Source organism: Eptesicus fuscus, chromosome 11, assembly GCF_027574615.1.
Source record: "Eptesicus fuscus isolate TK198812 chromosome 11, DD_ASM_mEF_20220401, whole genome shotgun sequence".
In the NCBI taxonomy this organism is placed as follows: domain Eukaryota; kingdom Metazoa; phylum Chordata; class Mammalia; order Chiroptera; family Vespertilionidae; genus Eptesicus; species Eptesicus fuscus.
The window spans coordinates 80,506,997-80,528,546 of NC_072483.1; the positions used below are offsets into that span (position 1 = coordinate 80,506,997).

At 41.8% G+C, this 21,550-nt stretch overlaps 1 protein-coding gene across 4 annotated transcripts in view; it reads left to right on the forward strand.

The window, feature by feature from the left end:
* The window catches only part of KLF7 (KLF transcription factor 7), a 92,125-nt gene that overhangs the window by 34,344 nt on the left and 36,231 nt on the right, over positions 1–21,550 (forward strand). For 2 of the 4 annotated variants that reach the window (XM_028151162.2, XM_028151164.2), the window contains one exon: positions 13,929–14,562. In XM_028151162.2, coding sequence (XP_028006963.2) covers positions 13,929–14,562 — 634 coding nt within the window. The remainder of the gene's footprint in view (positions 1–13,928; positions 14,563–21,550) is intronic. The other 2 variants (XM_008145233.3, XM_008145236.3) reach the window with 2 other exon arrangements.

The window sequence follows — 21,550 nt, forward strand, 5'->3', positions numbered from 1 at the left end:
CTGGATTGTTTGATCATTGCTCCATCCATCCATCCACCCAACCACCCACCCATCCACCCATCATCCATTTGACAAATGCTTGAGGCAGACCATAAGTCTAGGTGTCTTTGAAGAGCCCACCCACATGCTAGTGGAATTTACATTTAGTTGCTGATAAGGCTGATATCCGTGATGGACCAGAGAGTTAGTTTTAAAGCCTCTTGGTAACTTGGATTAGTGAGTGTCTTAGGCTTTATAGGTGAGGCCGGAGGCCCCTGTGCAGAGGAAGGTCCATGGACCACCTTCTTCCAGGTCTCCAGCCTCTTCCTTTCACACCCAGTTGGGCAGCAGAGCCATGTGCTGGTTCCTTTGGTTCTCTTCTGAATGAGCTGCTCTCCCTTTCCAGTCTTTGCTTCTTGACTTCACGGCATTACAGGACGCCAGACTCATAGGTTCCTTAGAAGTTCAACCCGTTGGCCTGGTAGATGAGAAAACCTGATCCCAGGGAGGAAAGTCACTGAGCCAGAGTTCCTTGCTTAGTAAACCTTTTATATACAACAACTTTACTTTACCTTGACCATTATTTGGTACTGTTTATTTTCCCTCTCTGTGCCTTTGATAAATGTGTTTATACTTATTGTCTTCTTGGATGTGTAATGAAAATTACACTAGTTACATATTAGCTACGACATACACAGTGAGCGTAGCAGGCCCTATTCCAAACACTTAACACATACCACGTGATTGAACTCTCACACGTAGGTTGTATTATCATCACATTTTACAGGTGAAGAAGCTGAGGCACAGAGGGGTTGAGTAAGTCTTGTAGTCTGAGTTTGGACCCAGGCAGTCTGGCTCCAGGGCCAATAAACTTACCCCTCCCCCCTCCGGCCCCTCTGTACACAGGACCAGTCTATTTCCTTAGCAGCACAGCAGCACACCCACACAGCCATCTTCAAGACTTTGGGAAATTCCAGATCCCTCAAATTAAGTAAATGCACAAACACCCATGTCAGGAAAAGCAGCCCAGGTCTTGGTTTCATTATGTTTTGGCTGCCATCTTACACAGTCTGGGGAGTAGGACAAACATTCCTCTTAGCAAACCCCACCCCCATTGTGTTTCACATTCCACAGTGGAAGTTGAAAAACTCTCTGTTTTGAAAATATTCTCTGGGATCACCAGTCACTAAATTGCACTTGCCACTGAGGACCCCAATGGGTTTGGAACCTATTGTTCTTGGTAAATTCAAGCTTTCAGTGTGTGTGTGTGTTTGTACATTGTACATGTGTGCAGGTGTGCTTGGGGTAATAAAAGCAATTGCATATGTATATATATATATTTTTATGTGGAGTTGGAGGGGAGGGTATATTAACAATTAACCCAACTGAGAAGGATATCACATTGTTTCAGAAGGGAGTCAATGAAACGAGTTTGCTTTTAAAAAAAAATCCCAATAGCCTGAGCCAGGCTGTGCAAGTGATTTAGGAGAGGAAGGGGAGATGACGTAATGGGTTCGGCATGTTCCCATCTTGGCCAGTCTGTGCGAAAGGGCCCGGGGAGTTCTGGGAGGGTGTGTACAAAGTTAACGGGAGCCGGTGGGGGTGAGTAAGAGCAGGTTGTAAAACAGGATTAATCACCTCTTGTCAGACCTTTCCCTGTTCCTGTGTTTTCAGTAATTTTGGTTTGAATGAAGGCTCTCTAGCCAATTAATATTTGTTTGTTTCCTTTGGCAAGACCTGTTGGGGCAGGGATGAGATTGTGAGTTTAAAATTTTTGTTTTGGTTTTGCATTTTGGAAGAAGTGGTAAGTAACGTGAGCTTGGGTTTTTAATGAAATGTCCCCTGTCCCCCTCTCCCCACTCTTTGAAGAGGCAGGAGGCAAGACATGGCCAGCTGGTGCCTTGAACTGACACAGGTGCAGAGGCTGTGGGGGGTGGGGAGCCAAGAATAATTACAGGTTTCTGAAGCGTCAGGCCCTGCCTGACATACAGCGCTCCCATGAAAACTGCTCTTTATGGAAAATTAATGGCGAAGCTTAAAAACTGTCAGGGCCATTGCTGTTCTTGGGAAGCCATCACTCCTCAGAGGGGAGGCCTTCTCCCAGGTCCTTGGGCTCTCACGACTTGCTAGGACAGAGTGCCCTCCTTCCCCGGCAAGGACTGATGGGCACCCTCATGCACAGGGATGGGTTTATCCTTTAGGAGTGTCTCTTCTACATTGCTTTCTGTCTGCAGCCTCGCTTTCTGCCCAGACCTAGATCTTTGCTCTAGCGTAGGATGGTTTTTCGTCAACTCCTAAGGCATGAGTTTACTTTGGTCTATGAAAGTGTAATGACCAAAGCAGGGACAGCTAATGAAACTTTTTATTTTCAAGTTATAAAGTAATAAATGGGATTTCCTCCGGTGTGTGTCCAACCTAATCAGGTGGGGAACGTCCATCCTGTGGGCCATCTAATCTAATAATAGACAAATATGCAAATTGACCGCACCTTCGCTACACCTAAGCCACGCCCACCAGCCAAGCCACGCCCACCAACCAATCAGAACGAGTATGCAAATTACCCCAACAAAGATGGCGGCTAATTTGCATATCAAGACAGCCTCCAAAGAAGCCAAGAGCTGCAGAAGGGAGTAAAGCTTCGAAGAAGCAAGCAGGGGGGGGGAGGAGAAGGGCGGGGCGGAGGCGGGGCCGGGGGCGAAGGGAAACGTGGGCGGGCTGGAGGAGAAGGTGAGGCGGGTGACAAGGGCGGAGCGGAGGCGGGGTAGAGTGCAGCAGGAAATCCTATTGCAGGATTTTTCCTGCAACGGGAAAGCTAGTATAGCATAAGGCCCGCGAAATCATTTGGTCTGGTCCTGCCAAGGCAACCGCAGGCGGGACTTGAAATTCAGTAAGTATAGGAGCATTTTTCATAGCAACATAAATTTATATTAAGTGAATTATATTAATCAAATGATGTTATAAATATCCAAATGGCCCTTTGCAGAAAAAAGGTTCCCCACCGCTGAAATCAGTAGAAGATTAGTTGGGACATAAGGCATAGCAGACCCAAGTGTGTGAACCAGCTGTGCATGAGCAGCGGCATCTCTTGACCACTCAGAAGATTGAATCTAGTTACAGGTCAAGTAACTGGCCAAGTGATAGCGAGCGACTCTTCTTCAGGGCTGACGGGGATAGGTGCAGCAATTGTAGGTCAGGGTGATAGATTTCAAATTGGTATGTTCTGCAAAGTAACATCTGGAAAAACAACCCTGGACCAACATACAAAGACCTCTGAGTGCATGGGCCATCTTGTCTCACGTGGAGACTGTTATTTTTAAGGATCACAGACACTGTGAAGGAAGACAATGCTTTTCCAAGTAGTTGGAAATGTGGGGGATGCCCATTGCCTTCTTTCAAGGAGCCTAAGACCTGGGTACCCTCTCTGCCCAGGTTACATGACTTTAAAACTTTAACATTTAATTTGGATTTGAGTTGTTTTGGGGATTCTTTTTATATGCTGCAACTAAGGAATGTGCTGCTGGAAGGTGAAAGGGTTTTTTGAGGTCACTTATTTCAAAGACATCACCCTCTTCCCAGGCCTCTAATCTTGTCTCCTTCCCTCCCCACCTCCCCAAGGAAAAATGTATAGGGTGTCCCCAAAAACCTGTACACTTTAACAGCTGATAGCTGCAGATTCAATTACATATTAAAAATGAAATGTATTTTTCAACATCCTTTCTTGATAAAAACTAGCAGCAAAGTGGGAATAGAGGGATCATACCTCAGCATAATAAAAACCTTATATGACAGACCTACAGCCAACATCATACTCAGTGGGCAAAAACTAAACTCATTTCCCCTGAGAATGGGAACAAGACAGGGATGCCCACTTTTCACCACTCCTGTTCGATATAGTACTGGAAGTGCTAGCCATAGCGATCAGACAAGAAGAAGAAATAAAAGGCATCCAAATTAAAAAAGAAGTAAAACTGTCCTTATTCGCAGGTGACATGATACTATACATAGAAAACCCCAAAGACTCCATCAAAAAACTATTAGACCTAATAAATGAATTTGACAATGACAAAATTAACACCCAGAAATCTATGGCCTTTTTATACACCAATAATGAACTCACAGAAAGAGAAATGAAAAAAACAATCCCATTTACCATTGCACCAAAAAAAATTAAGATACCTAAGAATAAATTTAACTAAGGAGGTAAAAGACCTATACTCGAAAAACTACAGGACATTGAAAAAAGAGATAGAGGAAGACATAAACAAATGGAAGAACATACCATGTTCATGGATTGGTAGAATCAACATCATTAAAAGGTCCATACTACCCAAAGCAATCTATAGATTCAATGCAATCCCCATTAAAATACCAACAGCATACTTCAAAGATCTAGAACAAACTCTCCAAAAATTCATCTGGAATAAAAAAAAAAGACCTCAAATAGCCACAGCAATCCTGAGGAAGAAGAACAAAGTTGGAGGGATCACGAATACCAGATATCAAGCTATATTACCAAGCCACGGTTCTCAAAACTGCCTGGTACTGGCATAAGAATAGACGTATAGACCAATGGAACAGAACAGAGAACCCAGAAATCAACCCAAGCCATTATGCTCAATTAGCATTTGACAAAGGAGGCAAGAGCATACAATGGAGTCAAGACAGTCTCTTCAATAAATGGTGTTGGGAAATTTGGTCAGATACATGCAAAAATAAAACTAGATCATCAACTTACACCATACGCAAAAACAAACTCAAAATGGCTAAAGGACTTAAATGTAAGATGGGAAACCATAAAGATCCTACAAGACTCCATAGGCAGCAAAATAGCAGACATATGTCATAGCATATGTCTTAGCAGACATATGTCATAGCAATATCTTTACAGATACAGCTCCTAGGGCAATGGAGACTAAGGAGAAAATAAACAAATGGGACTACATCAAAATAAAAAGCTTCTGCACAGCAAAAGAAACCATCAACAAAACAATAAGAAAGCCCATTGCATGGGAGAACATATTTGGCAATGATATTTCAGATAAGGGCTTAATCTCAAAAATTTACAGAGAACTCATGCAATTTAACAAAAGGAAGATAAACTATCCAATCAAAAAATGGGCAAAGGACCTAAATAGACACTTTTCGAAAGAGGACATATAGAAGGCCAAGAGACATATGAAAACATGCTCAAAGTCACTAATTATCCTAGAGATGCAAATCAAAACAACAATGAGATACCATCTCACACCTGTCAGAATGGCTATCATCAACAAACAACAAGTGCTGGAGAGGATGCAGAGAAAAAGGAACCCTGGTGCACTGCTGGTGGGAATGCAGACTGGTGCAGCCACTGTGGAAGACAGTATGGAGTTTCCTCAAAAAATTAAAAATGGAACTCCCATTTGACCCAGTTATCCCACTTCTAGGACTATATCCCAAGAAACCAGAAGCACCAATCAGAAAGGATATATGCACCCCTATGTTCATAGCAGCACAGTTTACAATAGCTAAGATTTGGAAACAGCCTAAGCGCCCATCAGCAGATGAGTGGATTAAAAACCTTTGGTACATCTACACAATGGAATACTACACTGCTATAAAAAAGAAGGAGCTTTTACCATTTGCAACAGCATGGATGGAACTGGAGAGCATTATGCTAAGCGAAATAAGCCAGTTGGAGAAAGATAAATATCACACGATCTCACTCGTGGGATATAACGATCAACATAATTTGATGAACAAGAATAGATCCAGCCCTAACCGGTTTGGCTCAGTGGATAGAGTGTTGGCCTGTGGACTCAAGGGTCCCAGGTTCGATTCTGGTCAAGGGCATGTACCTTGGTTGCGGGCACATACCCAGTAGGGAGTGTGCAGGAGGCAGCTGATCGATGTTTTTCTCTCATCGATGTTTCTAACTATCCCTCTCCCTTCCTCTCTGTAAAAAAAAAATCAATAAAATTTATTTTTTTTAAAAAAAAAAAGAATAGATCCAGAGACAAATGGAAGGGGAAGGAGGGGTTAGAGAACAACCAAAGGACTTGTATGCATGCATATGAGCATAACCAATGGACACAGACACTGGGGCGGTGGGGGTTTGCCCCAGGGTGGGAATGCCTGGGGGAGGGGGAGTCAAGCGGTGAAAAAGGAGACATATATAAAACTTTAGACAATAAAAAAGATAAAAAATAAAGTAAAAAAAAAAGAAGAAAATGAAATGTATTTCAATAAACACTACCTTTATAGTGTGTATACATTTTGGGGGTACACCCCATATATACGAACAAATATTTTCCATTATGTTGGAATAGTTTGGGGAGGAGAAACCCTGAAGAGGTTTCAGTAGAAATTCCCCAACGTTCACGATTATTTAGAATTCAGTTAATTTTCACAGCATTGTCTCTCAGAATTGACAAATCACTAGAGAAAAATATTTCATCGGGTTTCAGCTCCAGCAGCCCGCTGGTGTGAGCAGCAGTGGAAAGGAATGCGATCCTTTGCGGTTCCAGGGCTGTGGTTATTTTGCAGAGCGCAGCAGTTCTGAGTGATGTGTAATCCTGCTGCACCTCTGGGGTGTGCTATCGATGTTGTGTGTTTTTCAACTTAATAGCTAAGAAATGCACTAAGAGATTTCCACTTATCCCATATACTTGCTTACCCACATTTTCTAGACTGAAGTCATTCTCTCCTAACCTTCCACCCTAATATTCTTTGGCAGTGGAAGCCAAGAAAAAGAAAATAATTATTTGAAATTTTTACAGGCATCACTTTCTAGAGCTTACGAGGTTGCTTGTTGTCACTGGTTCGTATATGCACCCTGCCCTGAATTATGTTCAGTGTTAGAGTCTCCTTCTCAAACCTGTTTTGAAATGTCGGAACCTCGGAAGATGGGCAACAGAGTTTAAGTGCTTGGTGTCTGAGGTTCTCCCATGGGCTTACTGAGTTTTCTAATCATAGGGCTTCTCTCCCCTCCTGCAACCCTTGAGAAAATGGTACCAGAACTCTCTGGCCATTTATTTTACTTCCTTTCCCATCTTTGAATTTGGATCTAATTTTAAAAGACTGGAAATGTGTCAGAACCATTACATCATATCATCCTTGGGAGGGAAATTAAATCATACAGTTCTCATAAATACCAATCTTTGCAATCTTACAGAGGTTTCCACGTTGGTGTCAGAGGTCAAAGAAATAAAAGATTTTAAGTTAGAAAAGGATGAGGTTTTAGAAGATCATTTTTAAAAAGAAGCCCCATCTACCTACTACCAGTAGTTTTTTTTGTGTGTCAGTTGAAATTTTTACTCTGGGATGTATATGAAGATTTCAAAGCATAAAAGAGTAATTAAACTTTGGGACACTCCCAGGAGAAAGGTAAGAGATTCATCTCCCTGTTTCTGTGCTTCATACTCTCTGGGGACTATGGCACCATGGTTAATAGCACGTGACAAAACCACACAGAATAAATGTCAGGAAGGGGCTCCCATGGGCAGCCAAGTGCAGTTCACCTGTGTGTACAGTTACTAGGGTGAGCATTCTTTCTGGGAACCCAAGTCCACCCCTTCCTCACTGGGAAAAGCATCGTCAACATCATCGGTATTATCATCATTATCACCAGGTCAAGGTCTCATTTCAGAAGAAGTATGACTTTGAAAATTTCCATGAAGTGGGAAGCTATATTTCCCCATAAATTTGCATCCGTGTTCTTTCTCCAATTTGTTTTCTCTTTGCACTTTTAACTCTTGGGTATTTTAAGTGAATGAAATAGGTGAAATATTTGGGATTAAGGGCAGCTGGCTAAAGGGACCACAAATGACTAATAATTGATTACAAACATAGGGTGGCATTTTATATCAAAGGCTCTGTATTATCCCGGGCGGTGGGGGGGGGGGGGAACATTAGCAAAAGGCAATTTCTTTTATTTATTTATTTTTTGACTCACCAACTCAAGTATACATGGATCCAAAGACTTCAAATAATTACTCAGGGCAGTGTTATTGAGTGGTGGCAAAAAGTATTGAACCAATGACTTTGTCTTCTGATAAAATGAAAAGACACAGAAATTAAAACCTAGAACATTTTCCAATGACTTTGTCTTCTGATAAAATGAAAAGACACAGAAATTAAAACCTAGAACATTTTGTGTTCTAAGCACTTGGTTTTAAAGGGATGGCATTGAGGAACCTGGACTAGAGTCTGCCCAACCAAACATAGATATAACTACAGTGGTGGTGATGGAATGGGGTTGTGAGGTGATTCCAGCTCATTTCTTTTTTCATAAAGTTCTAACTCTTACAACTCTATGCCACTTCAGACACCGAGACAGCTCTGCCATCTGAGATAACACAAGTACAAATTTAGCTCTAAATGATTGTTTTACTGTTTGAGAACTCACGTGGTATAACTACTACGATCATTGCTGTAAGGAGATCATGATCTTAATAAACCAGCCATATCACCAGTTTATGGGCTCTTAGATTCATTTTGGAGATTCTGTTTATTTGTCCAGGATTGAAGAGGAGTGGCTTTCAACACTTGGCAGTCAGCGTATTTTCTTAACTCCATTTTTTTCTAGACCAGGCTTCTTGCAAGAGATAGACTTTATGTTGAACTCGGAATGAAAATGCTTAGTGGGAGGGAAGATGAAAGATTGTGCCAAGCATGTGGGCATTACAGAAAATTAAGGAAAATAGGCGAAGGATATCCTTTCAGGAGAGTTATAGGGGAAATGGCAAACGAACCTAGAGATGTTTGTAATCCTGACTGGCAAGTTTCAAGTAATTTATGATGAGATAAGGACAGGTTGAACGAAAGTCATTTTGGTACTCTTGGCATCATGATGCCCCATATATGACCAAATTTCTTACGTATCTGTTGATTCCGTGAAAGTAACCACCTTTTGCCAACAGCAAGGAGATTTCGGTGAACTTAATTTGTGCTACAAGACTTGGGATATCCTGTTCTCCATCAACTTCTGACATTGTAACCTATCATGGAAGTAGTAGGCCTGACAGTAATAGGTTTGAACTTTTTAAAAAAAATACACACTAGGTCTTGGATTATCTCTTTTAAAAAAATTATCTTTATTGTTGAAAGTAATAAAGATGGGTTATTGGGGGGTTAAAAGGGGGAATTTTCTCTTTTAATAAGCATTTCACTAGTAATAAGGCTATGAACAAAATGGAGAAGGTATTTAAAAAGATTTCAGGATGATCATTTCAAAAAACCAATTTCATGTGATATTTGTTAGGAAACTGGGAGAAGAAACCATGCATTTCAACGTTAAGGTATCAGAAAGCTTTCAAAAAGCTCATCTGTGATTCACTAAGAAGATCACTTTGTACTGGGCACATTTCCTTCCCATTGCTGACTCTAAAGGCTTTTTGAGGGAGTGGAGGTTGAGCCAGTGGCTCAAGCATTTAGTTGTATGTTTGGTGAGGCTGAGGGCTGAGGGAAGCTTCATTTCTCCAAGGTGAGGTACTAGACATACATAATTTGTCATTGAGATATGCCAATTCCGATTTGGAGTTTGTTTAGAATGTTGGTTTTGGTAGACAAACATTTGAATTCTCTATCCAAATTTACAATCTGGAGATGCTCCTAGTTTGCTGTTGGGTTGTTTTCTTCTCTTTCTCTCTCTTTTGAAATTATTTAGACTTACAGAAAAGTTGCAAAAATAGTACATACAGTTCCCATCTACACTTTGCTCAGCTTCCCCTAATGTTACATAACCAAAGCATAATGATCAGAACCAAGAAATTGACATTCATATGATACCATTAACTAATCTATACACTTTATTTGAAATACATATTTTCCCCACCAATGTCCTTTTCAAAATCCAGGATCCAGGCCAGGATTCATTGCATTTGGTTGTTATGTATAGCTCCCCAGTCTCCTTCAATCTGTGACAGCTTCTCAATCTTCCGTTGTTCGTCATGACCTTGATCCTTCTAAAGAATACTGGCTAGTTATTTTGTAAAATGCCCCTCAATTTGGATTGGTCTGATGTTTTCTCATGATTAGGTTGAGGTTATTTATTTTTAGCAGGAATGACACAGGAAAACATTGTGCCCTTGTCAGCCTATCATATCAGGGGTGCATGATATAAATGTTTATTACTAGTGCTGCCAACTTTGACCATATGGTTAAGGTGGTACCTGCCAGGTTTCTCTACTGTAAAATTATTTTTTGTCTTTGTAATTAATAATTTGTTGGGAGATACATTTTGAGACAAGGCAAATACCTTGTTTCTCATACTTCCATCTACTAATTTTAACATCCATTGTTGATTCTTGCCAATAGTCATTATTACTTTGTCATTTGCCTAATAGAGATTTTTCTATTTCCATCCTTCCTTCTATGTTTATTAATTGCAATTTTACTGTAACGAGGAGCTGGCCCTTCTTTATCTGTTTATTTATCCAATTATTTATTTATATCACGATGGACTCATAGATATTCATTTTATTCCATGGGTTAGCATCCGTTATTGCCATCATTCATCTTTGTTGTTCAAATTGTCCAGATTTGACCATTCAGAGATCCTTCAAGTTGGCTCCCGAGTCTCTTTGACATACCTCCATCACTTGATGAGCACTTCCTTACTTTCTGGTACCACAAGATAGTCTAGGCTCATCTTTTCTATTCTTTGTCCCAGCCTTTGAATCAACTATTTCTCCAAGGAGTCCTGTTTCCTTTGTTGGATAATGATATTTAGAAACCAAGATCATGGTGCCAGGTGTTCTTATTGCTTGTGGAGTGTCTTTGCTTGTAAATTCTTCCCATAGACAATATAGTATATAGACTCATATATGCATATACACATTTATTTCTATGTGGGTGTATTAAAATCTATGTATAAATAATGATGCCTCAAATTCTAGTTAAACATCATAGGCATTTCTTAAGGGAGTTCTTATACTAATTAAAAAAGAACATTGGAGATAAACTTTCTCTTTGGCTTAGAAATAATCTAACATTAAGACCTTCCTCATTCTTAACATTTCCATTTCCAACATTTTTGATTGGTTTCTGATTGACAGATCTTATTCTCTATCTAAGCTTTATCTTTAGCAGATATTACAAGAAGTAGATTTCTCAAGACAAAAATTATTCCACAGTGATTTCATAGGGCTATCAGTATACCCTAATGGTTACTCATGCTTTTCTAATTCTTAGATGGAATAAGAATGTCCTGTATTAGAATTGGGAGTGACAGCCTCTTATAAGTGGTCCAGATTTTCCTTTATACTGAGATCATTAGTGTGACTCATATTCACCTGGGACTCAAACTATGGCGTACTGGATAGGTTACTATTTTTTTAAAATATATTTTTATTGATTTCAGAGAGGAAGGGAGAGGGAGAGAGAGAAACATCAATGATGAGAAAGAATCACTGATTGGCTGCCTCATGCATGCCCCCTACTGGGGATTGAGCCCACAACCCGCATGTGCCCTTGACTGGAATTGAACCCGGGACCCTTCAGTCCCCAGGCCGACACTCTATCCATGGAGTCAAACCAGCTAGGGCAGATAGGTTATTTTTTTAATCCTCTCAGAAGAGTATGTAAATGTGTGGAGAATATCTCAGTTCCTCAGAACTCTGAACATGAAGAGAAAACGAGCTTTCTAACAATCACAGCAATTTTTAGTGACTTTCAAATATTTGAGCTAGAAAGTATATAAGAGGACATGGCATACAAAAAGCTCTATCTATAGACAGTGGTGACTGGGGGTGTGTGTGAGGCAGGGAACTGCCTCAAGTACCACTCATTACCCAGGATTCAGCTGATTTTTACTTGGAACATACCTGTGTCTCAAAGAGCTGAAGAAGCACTACAGTTGTCCCAGAACACATGCATTGGTGACCATTTCTAGGATTGCTAGCGCCAGCATGGTCCGGGATAGGATGTCAGAATGGTTTTGTGTACATCAGAGTAAGGTAGCATGACTAAAGTAAAGTTGATTTTATGTTTGATAGTCATTCTGTACCTGTCGAGTGCCAGACACTGTGCTTGGGAGGTGATGGTTTGAAAAGAGAAGGGGAGGTTTTAGGGAGGTTTCAGGAGTAAGATCTTTTAATTCAGAAGTGAACTGACTAGAGCTAACACTGAGGGCTTTAATACTGGAGAGAATGAAGTTATAATTTCCAGCAATGAGATAGAAAAAGGAAAGGGCAATTTCTGAGACATGGAATTCAGAAAAGGGGCAAGTGAGGATAATGCAGATATCTAGCCTGAGAAGGTGGCAGTGCTGTTTTCAAATATAAAGTGGTCGGAAACTACTTGGCAAGAGCTATTACTTAATAAATAAAATAGAATCAAAAGTTACTTTTCCAATAAGCTTTCCTTGATTAACACCTCCACATTATAGAGTGTAGAATTCCTTGCCCATTTGTCCCCTAAGATCTCATCACCACACTATTATTACGTTACTTGCTATCACCTTGCTTTCTAAACTGATGTCATTTTTAGCTTGTAATTGTTTGTTCTGTCCCTGCATCACATAGACCCACTACTGTCTCATTCTCACACACAGAGAACCTCGCACCTTGCTGTGGACACTGTAGTTGAATGAACACTTGTGACATGAGTGTTGAATGAAGACTGCAACCAGTCATTAGTTTATACTATTAAAAACCAGTAGTGGGACCCAGAGGTGAATCATAGCGAAAAATCTGCTTTTCTTATTCAGTAATGCAGAGTTTTACCAGAGGTTGATTACAAAACCAATCCTTTGAAATGTCACCACAGTAAAATCTTTGACAGATACAACACAGCTAGGTATATCATTAAAACATATTCTTAACAGAACAAAAGCCTAGAATCAGAACATGGGTTGAAAACATAGAAGCTCTATGGAGGCATTAAATTAAGAGCTAGTCACATTTTTAAATTTGCCGTCGGTATTTCTTTGTTGAAGTCCAGGAGTTAGAACAAATTGAGCTGGTGTAAGTTAGACCATGGTTTTATACAAGATTCTGACAGAGTAGATTTTTTAAGTGAGAAGAGCTTTTAGACCAGAAATGTAAATATCCTTTTTTTTTTTTTTTTTTTTTTTGCCATAAAAGTGCTTCCACCATCTTACAAAGACCTGTGGGCACCAGGGATGAAGAACTGTTGAAACTCGGGACTTCTCATTCCCTTTTCTCTATTTCTTTACCAGGTGGAAGCTTTATGTTGAAATTAGATTGGGTTTTATCATTGACAAGTCAAACAGCTGTGTTTGAATTTTTTTTTTATCTCATAGAGATGTTAAACCATGGTAATGGACTCGTGCTCCTTGCTACAAAATAGGTAGCAATTGTATTTTTAATAACTTACTGTAAACACGGGGTTTTTGTCTTGTACATCAAAGGTGTTATACAGGCCTTCTTTTAGAACAGTATCCATTCCTGATGGTTAGGCAATCCATGCTCAAGGCAGGCCTGGATGTTGGCTGCTTGTGCCTTAGGTCACCCCTTGGTTTGGGTGGACACGCTTTGTTCCTCAGAGCAAGTTGGAAATTGGCTTAGTTTTGTGATTTGCTCAGCTAGTTGAGAAACGAAGTTGCACTGTGGGGAGCCTGGTCTGGGTATGAAAACCTCGCCTGATCCTATTGCTTCGTGCTTAGATGGGAACTCCCAGGGAGCATCTCATCTGCTGAGCTGGATTGTGGGGCAGGAGGTCATTTGAACATTGAATGTTCTCTGAGATCTTGATGGTGTGAGATGGCCCTTCTGGGCCTCTAGTTTCCCATCCGTTCTGGTAGTTGAACTCATATAACGTGACCTTATGAACCCGTCAGGAGTACTCAGGGAGTGACTAACAAGGTCAGACCTTTCAGTGGGAGAATTTCACATCCGAGCCATGAAACCGTTCTGTGTGTCTTCCTGAATCTTCCTCCTGTGCCTGTCGACATGCGGCCTCCTGGTGTTCTTTGCCTCTGATAGCTGTTTCTCTCCCCGCTCCTGCAGACATGCCTTGAATTGGAACGCTACCTACAGACGGAGCCCAGGAGGATCTCGGAGACCTTTGGTGAGGACTTGGACTGCTTCCTGCGGGCATCCCCTCCCCCGTGCATTGAGGAGAGCTTCCGGCGCTTAGACCCCCTGCTGCTGCCCGTGGAAGCGGCCATCTGCGAGAAGAGCTCGGCAGTGGACATTCTGCTCTCTCGGGACAAGTTGCTCTCGGAGACCTGCCTCAGTCTCCAGCCAACCAGCTCTTCTCTGGACAGCTACACAGCCGTCAACCAGGCCCAGCTCAACGCAGTGACCTCATTAACGCCCCCCTCGTCCCCCGAGCTCAGCCGCCATCTGGTCAAAACCTCACAGACTCTCTCAGCCGTGGATGGCACAGTGACGTTGAAACTGGTGGCCAAGAAGGCTGCGCTCGGCTCAGTGAAGGTGGGAGGGGTGGCGACGGCGGCGGCAGCCGTGGCGGCAGCTGGGACAGTTAAGAGTGGACAGAGCGACAGTGAACAAGGAGGGGTCGGGGCCGAGGCATGCCCCGAAAACAAGAAGAGGGTTCACCGCTGTCAGTTTAACGGGTGCCGGAAAGTTTATACAAAAAGCTCCCACTTAAAGGCCCACCAGAGGACTCACACAGGTAGTGGTACAAGTCGGCCGCACGTGGCTTCTTCTTTCTCCTCCCTTAGCCTCCTGGTGGGAAGGGCTTCTCTCTGTTCCAAGGAGTGGCATCCCTGCCAACTAGGAGGTGATAGAGAGGCAGGAGGGCCTGGGTGGGGACGCACATGACTCACTTGCTGCCTTAAGATCTCCAGATGTCCTGGGCACAGCACACGGGCGTGTCCCTGGCGGGCTGGGACGTCCGCTCAGAGGCCATGCCAACCGCAGCATGGGATCACACAGTTCCCGGGATGCCGGAGCGGGGCCCTGCTCCGGTAGTGACTCACAGCCCTCCGTGACACGTGCGCTTGTCACTGTCTGACACTTTTCATTGTTTTGTGAGTGTAGTTCTGCAGTTTGATCAACCCCGGAATCTGAGGAGGTACATTCGAAAGAATTCACAGTTACACAAGGTAGCCGGGGCGTCCCCATTCCCCCTTTTCCCAGCATCCCTGATTTTTCATCAAAGTCACCAACAGCAGGAGGGTTTCAGAGTTCATTAGATGCGATCATTCTATAATTAATTGGCATCTCCTCTTTTGCATTGTTCTCTGGCGCATGCTTTATGGAGAGATGGCGGAATGGCTTTTTAATGAGCTTGTTACTGAGGAGTTGCTGAAGTGATTACATTGCTATGTGTGTGGTGGGGGCGGGTGGGGACCGACGGGTATATTTTCCTCAGGACTCGTGTAGTGACTCCCAGGAATCAGATTGATCTTTGGAGCAAATGGGATCATTTGGGAGAGTGGGATTTACAGAGGAAAGGCTGACATTGGCGTTTCCCTTGAAACTGGTCTTTGTTCTCTGCTTTGAGATGGAAGCTTAAGGCTGGCATCCCTTCTTGGTGTTAGCATCCTCGGAGCAATTACTGTCATTGGTGGCTTTTAAATGAGTTCCTGAGAGTGGATTGCCTGTATGGTCTTCGCCTACGGCTTGCACAGTATAAGCTGAATAGGGAACCCTCCAAACGTCTAAGCAACAGAATAAGTATTGTTGGAGAGAGGTGGGTGATACATCTAAGTTAGGAGGTGTCTGGCGAGAGTTCTTTTGGGGCTCACTGCTTGTCTTTCTGGTGCTCGTGGATGGTTTGTGGACTGTGCCACCAAGGGGATGTGCAGTGCAAAGTTCATTGGCTGGAAAAGCAGAAAACCTGGGTTCTAGTTCTAACTCTGCCGCTTACTAGCTCAGTGACCTTGAATGTGTCCCGTTACCTCATGGGCCTCATTGTCCACATCTGTCATATAATCTGGCTCTTAAAGCCTCTGTCAGCTCTACTGTGGAATGCCTTTGTTCAGTACAGAGGAACTTTCCTGAATAGAGATGTATAATGTGGCTGGAAGAAATCACTGTTTAGAACCACGGAGTTACAGTATTCCCATGGGAGGACGAGGGCTGACATTGCTTCCTCTCAGCACTGGACTTAGGCATGCACTCCTCCAGTTCTGTACTTAATTCCCCGTGGCTCTGGCTTGGCTCATGGGAAGGTCTCCTAACATAACTCCTGAGCCCTGGGGGCTCAGGTGCAGAGTCCCACTCACGGATGCCCATCAGAGTTTGGGTTCAAGTTCTCCATTCCACATACACCAAGGCTAAGACTTCCTATTGTCAGCGTTATTTCTCCCTGATACTGTCCCGAAGGTCGTTTCTTTCTCAAGTCAATGAGTAAAGCAATGACAAGACATTGCAGTGTTCCAGACTTCAGTTGTGACTCATCTCCCGCTCCCCACAGGAAACTAGAGAAAGCAGGATGAGGTGAGAATGTCCAGTTTTGTTTGGGGTTGGAATGCATGCTGGTGGACACATTTCTGAATTATTGACACAAAGACAGGCTATGTCCTGTCTCGTGTGGTGGCTGGACAGCACTGGGGAAGCAGAGATTCCTTTCGGGGCGGGGGGGTGCCCAGAGCATTTTTTTTTTCTTTTTTTAATCCCTTCTTCCCAAAAGATGTGTCAGAAGGACAGTTCTTTGGAGTGTTGTGTTATTTGGTGCTTTGTTTTGGGGGGCATTGTGTCCTCGGTGATCATCAAGGCGGAGCTCATGATGTTCCCCAGCACCTATGTCCACTTACACGGGGTATGGGGTGGACTCCTCCACATTGGGAAGTCGCCCCGGGAGGCACCACGCATTATTGGAAAGGCAGTGGAGCAGAATGTTTGAGAGCAGGGCTTTGTAGGCAGGTGGACTTGGGTTTGAGCTCTGGCTCTACCACTTCCTGGATTTGTGACCTGGATAAGTTATTTATCTTCACCGAGTCTCATCTTCTTTATCTGTAAGACAGGGACAGCTGTGTGCACCTCCTAGATTGCTTTGAAGATTAAATGAGAAACTATATGCAAAATACTTGTAAAAGCTTATTAAAAGACTAGAGGCCCGATGCACGAAATTTGTGCAAGAGTAGGCCTTCATTTTGATAAAGTCCCATTTGTTTATTTTCTCCTTAGTCTCCATTGCCCTAGGAGCTGTGTCTGTAAAGATATTGCTGCGACAAATGTCTGCTATTTTGCTGCCTATGGAGTCTTGTAGGATTTTTATGGTTTCCACAACATGGATGGAGCTGGAGTGCATTATGCTAAGCGAAATAAGCCAGTTGGAGAAAGATAAATATCACATGATCTCACTCATATGTGGGATATAATGATCAACATAATTTGATGAACAAGAATGGATCGATCTAGAGACAAATGGTAGGGGAGGGAGGAGTTAGAGAGCAACCAAAGGACTTGTATGCATGCATATTAGCATAACCAATGGACACAGACACTGGGGTGGTGGCAGCTTGCCTGGGTGGGAATGGCTGGGGGGGGGGGGCGGGTATCAATTGGGGAAAAAGGACAATTGACACCCGCCAAAACTTTTATTGTCTAAAGTTTTATGTAAAACTTTAGACAATAATAAAAAAAAAAAGAGTAGGCCCTCACAGCCCCGGCTTCAGCTGGAAGGTTGTCTGGAAGGTTGTTCTGCTGTTCGGCTGTTTGGTTGATTTGCATATTACGCTTTTATTATTATGTGGTTAGTTGTAGATGTTACTATTGATTAGTGATGATTGCATGAAAATAAAGCCCCACGACTTTAAGTCACTTAGCCGAAGTTAAATATAGGCAAAGAGCAAGAAGCTTTTCTGCCCTCACTCCCGCACTCTCTGTGTGGGGCTGACGATGTTCGTAGACACTGGTTGTGGAGGGTGAGACTGGACATGCAAGCATTGGCCATTGATGTTGTCACTAATGTAGGCCAGGGCTTTTCTAAGACAACATAGGAAGCAATCGCCTGGCATCCTCGGAGCCAAGCTTGGAGGGAAGAGTAGCTGCTGTGTAAGAAAGAGAAACAGACAGGAGAGAGGCAGAGGTGGGGAAGAGGGACAGGGTGCGGGAATATGAATTAATTTGGATTAAGTGGATGAGAATCAGAAGTATTTATTTGGAATTGGTGTGAATGGGGCACATGGGGAACTGCAAACAAAGGTGATAATTTATGTGGTGTGGATGAACTAAGAATAATGGAAAAAGCATGAAGGATGGAATCAAATTAAGTGCAAGCATATCAAGGAAATGGACTAGTAAGAGCTTGAGGGCAAAGGTATATGGTGATGGGAATTCAGGAAGAGTCTGCTGATATGAGTGAGTGGGCTGGAGAGAGCTGCTGACCTAAGGTTGAAATAAAGTTTAAAAAAATGGGTTCTGGTTGGATTCAGGCAAGTTGTTTTAACACAGGGTTTACTTTAATTCAGTGAAAATATTTCCTTATCTTTCAGTTAGGGAAGTGTTTTGGGACAGAAAAAAAATTTGAAAATTATTCAAGAGAAATAGGGGAAATATTGGCATTTTGTTTTCTAGAGTTATATATATGCTCTCTCTTCTATATGTTCATATATTGAAAAGGAGACAGTTGCAGAAATAAAATAAAATAATGTGTGGGTCCCTGTCTATGCATAAGAAAGACAGTACTTAGTTAGTAAGCTGGGATTGCTTGCATTGAGGAATTTTTAAAGTGTTATTCATTTAATCTTTATATAGCTAGAATTTAGAATTTACTGAGCTGGAAAAGAAAAGTATGCTCCCCCCGCAACCCCATACCCTTTGGTTGGTTTTTGAGGATGCTGAATCCTTTAATTTTTTTGCCCTGGAGGATGTTAGGCAATGAGGTGATTTTTTTCCCCCCAGGTAGCAGATGTTCAAGTTGGTAACTTGGGCACAAATGCTGATTACCTAAGGAGGTGAAGTTATGGATGGGGGACCCAAGGGGTGGGGTGGAAGAAGATGAGGCAGAGCCTGGGACAAAGGGAATATTGTGAAGTAGCAGAATCTCAGTGAAAGGAAGCACATAAAAACGGACATATGGTTTATTCATTGGGAAGAGCACTTAGTGCTGGCATGAGTATAAATGTCCTTTAGCAGCCAAGCCGTACAGACCTTTCTCTCCCACCCTGTTTGCTGGTCTTTGTATAATGTATTTTTCTTTCTCAGTAATTCAACCATTATGATCATAATTTTATCCATCTTCTTGGAGTCAGCTAAGTAATCCTAATATTTTGATGCAGGAGAAATCCTTACTTTCAATTTCCCCAAAATCACTATTTTGCTCATTTTTAGCAGAAATCAATGTTAAACTGTTAATAGATTCTATGCAAAAAGAAAAATAATTATTTTTCACATTTTTTCTTGATCATTTCTGAGATGGAAAAAAAAAAGCCTCTGAAATGATGCTTTGTGCTCAATGAGCAGACTTTCCTAGTATGGAAATTCATATGAAAGCTTGTTCACATTCACACAAGTAAGAATGGATCCTGTTGGTACTCAGGACAAAGGCCAGCAATGAAATCTTTGGTTGTTGGTCACAGAGGAAGGAGAAAAGAGGCCACGTTCTCACATGTGCTATTTGGAGTGTCCTCTCTAGGGACTGGGCTTGCTTTAATCTAATGTATGGGTGGTGATGAGCACATTCTAGATTTTGCAATGGAGGGTGTAAAGGGATGTTTTCAGGTGGAAAGGTAATACAAGTGTGCAATTAACATTTTATATCTGCTTTGGGGCAGGTCATAATGAATTAAGATGTGGTACAATCTCTAAGTTTAATTAGGATTTAGGGAAATAGTTTGCTTTTAAATGAAAAGGTGTCTAAAAATATTACAAACAGAAAGATGAGCATTGTGTTTAAGAGGCAAACATAGTGCTTATTTTATACATATAATGAAAGTCCTTTGAAGGTGAAATATATATTACTTATTCAACAAACATAAAGCACTTGCAATGCATTTTTTTGAAGTCTTCTAAAAATATAACCCTTTTAATCCTCATATTAATATAATGACATAGGCACTATTTTTATTTCATAAATGAGGAAAATGAGGTCCAGAGAGGTCAAGTAACTCGTCCAACTTCACATAGTTCTTAAGTGGCAGATCCAGGATTCTCACAAAACACTGTTGCTCCCATCGAAGCTCTGGTATGCTAGCTAATGAAGGAAAAGGAAATCAAGTAGATATTTTTTCTTAATAACCAGTTAGTAAGAAGAAATGAGGAACATGTAGTTGAAATACAAATTAGCAAGGAAAAATATTTTAAGTGTCTCCTAAATAGATAAAAGTTGGGCAGGTCTTTAAAACATAGTGCATCATCAAATGACTAAGACCCGGAACAAGGAAATTACACAGAAATGGTCTTCCATTTCCAGGCCCATTGTTGTTATTACTATAGCCACTGTTATGTGGTCATCACTATTAAACCGGTTTTTTAACCTTAGGATTAAAGAGACTTTTTTTTTTTTGTAACAGTCCCAATACACTCATTAAAATGACAAATGTTAAGATTCTATACCTGTGAAATAAGAAAGGCAAACATTATCACATACAGGGGAAACTGAGGACCAAAACTATAAATATTTCTTAGCCCAAGTTATACAACCCGCCACGGGCAGAAGTAAAATTTGACCACTATCTCCTGTCCCTTAGGCTGGCATTGTATTCAGTAGATCATCTTGCTGCTTATTTACTTTGTCCATTCAGTCATTCCATGAACAGGTATTAAGTGCCCATAGATGTCAGGCGCTGTGCCACGGGGGGACCAGCAGAGGAGAAAGGAAAGGCAATTTATGGAATTGGGGGAGGGGAGGGAGGCTAAAGGAAGACAAAGCGTTAACTGAGTGGGGGAGGGGGTTGGGGGGGGGAGGGAGGGGCTCCTGTCACTGGTCAGAAGCAGCATGGATGATTCTGAGATAAAAAGTCGCTTTTCTCTTTCTGGACAGGGCATTTATGGATGCTGTTCATGTTTTTAAATGATGCCAATGTGATAAAACACTAATTTATATGAATAGGAGCCCTAACTCAAGGTCAGACATATCAGCAGGACTAAATTAAATACCTCAGTCTAGAACTCTAGGGGGCCCATCAACCACTTTCAACCTCCTCGGTGCCATAGATAAGAATTCTTTGAATTTATACAATAGCAATGGAGTAGGGGTGATTTTAAGACACTAAAGGGCCTTTAATGTTCTGAGACACAGGGCTGCTAATGTTTATCCATGTATTGAGGCAGAAACTCATTAAACCCCGATTATGGGAGGGAAGCTAGAATGCGAGTTAACTGTTCAGTTCACAAAGTAAAGAGAGTTTAATAGGAGCATTTGGCATCTTGGACTTAGCGTATTCAAGATTTAAAAGAAAGAGTTTGTAGAGAAGGAGTGTGAATGAGGTGGTGGAAAACAACTGATGGGAGAATTTTATGAATCAGAAAATCTTTGAGTTTCACCCATGATAATTTAGAAATATGCTAGCTCTTAACATTTATGAAGATAAATTTAGCTAACCATATATTGGGTCTGTCTTAAACTCAGCATATACACAGCAAGCACATTTATTTTATCATTATAATGTGGTAATAAATGTAGGCTTTGGGAGATTCCTATTCCAGCCAGATGTCCTTTTAATGGATAATTAGTAGTCACAAAGTAAATGAACATGTTAAAATAAGGATGG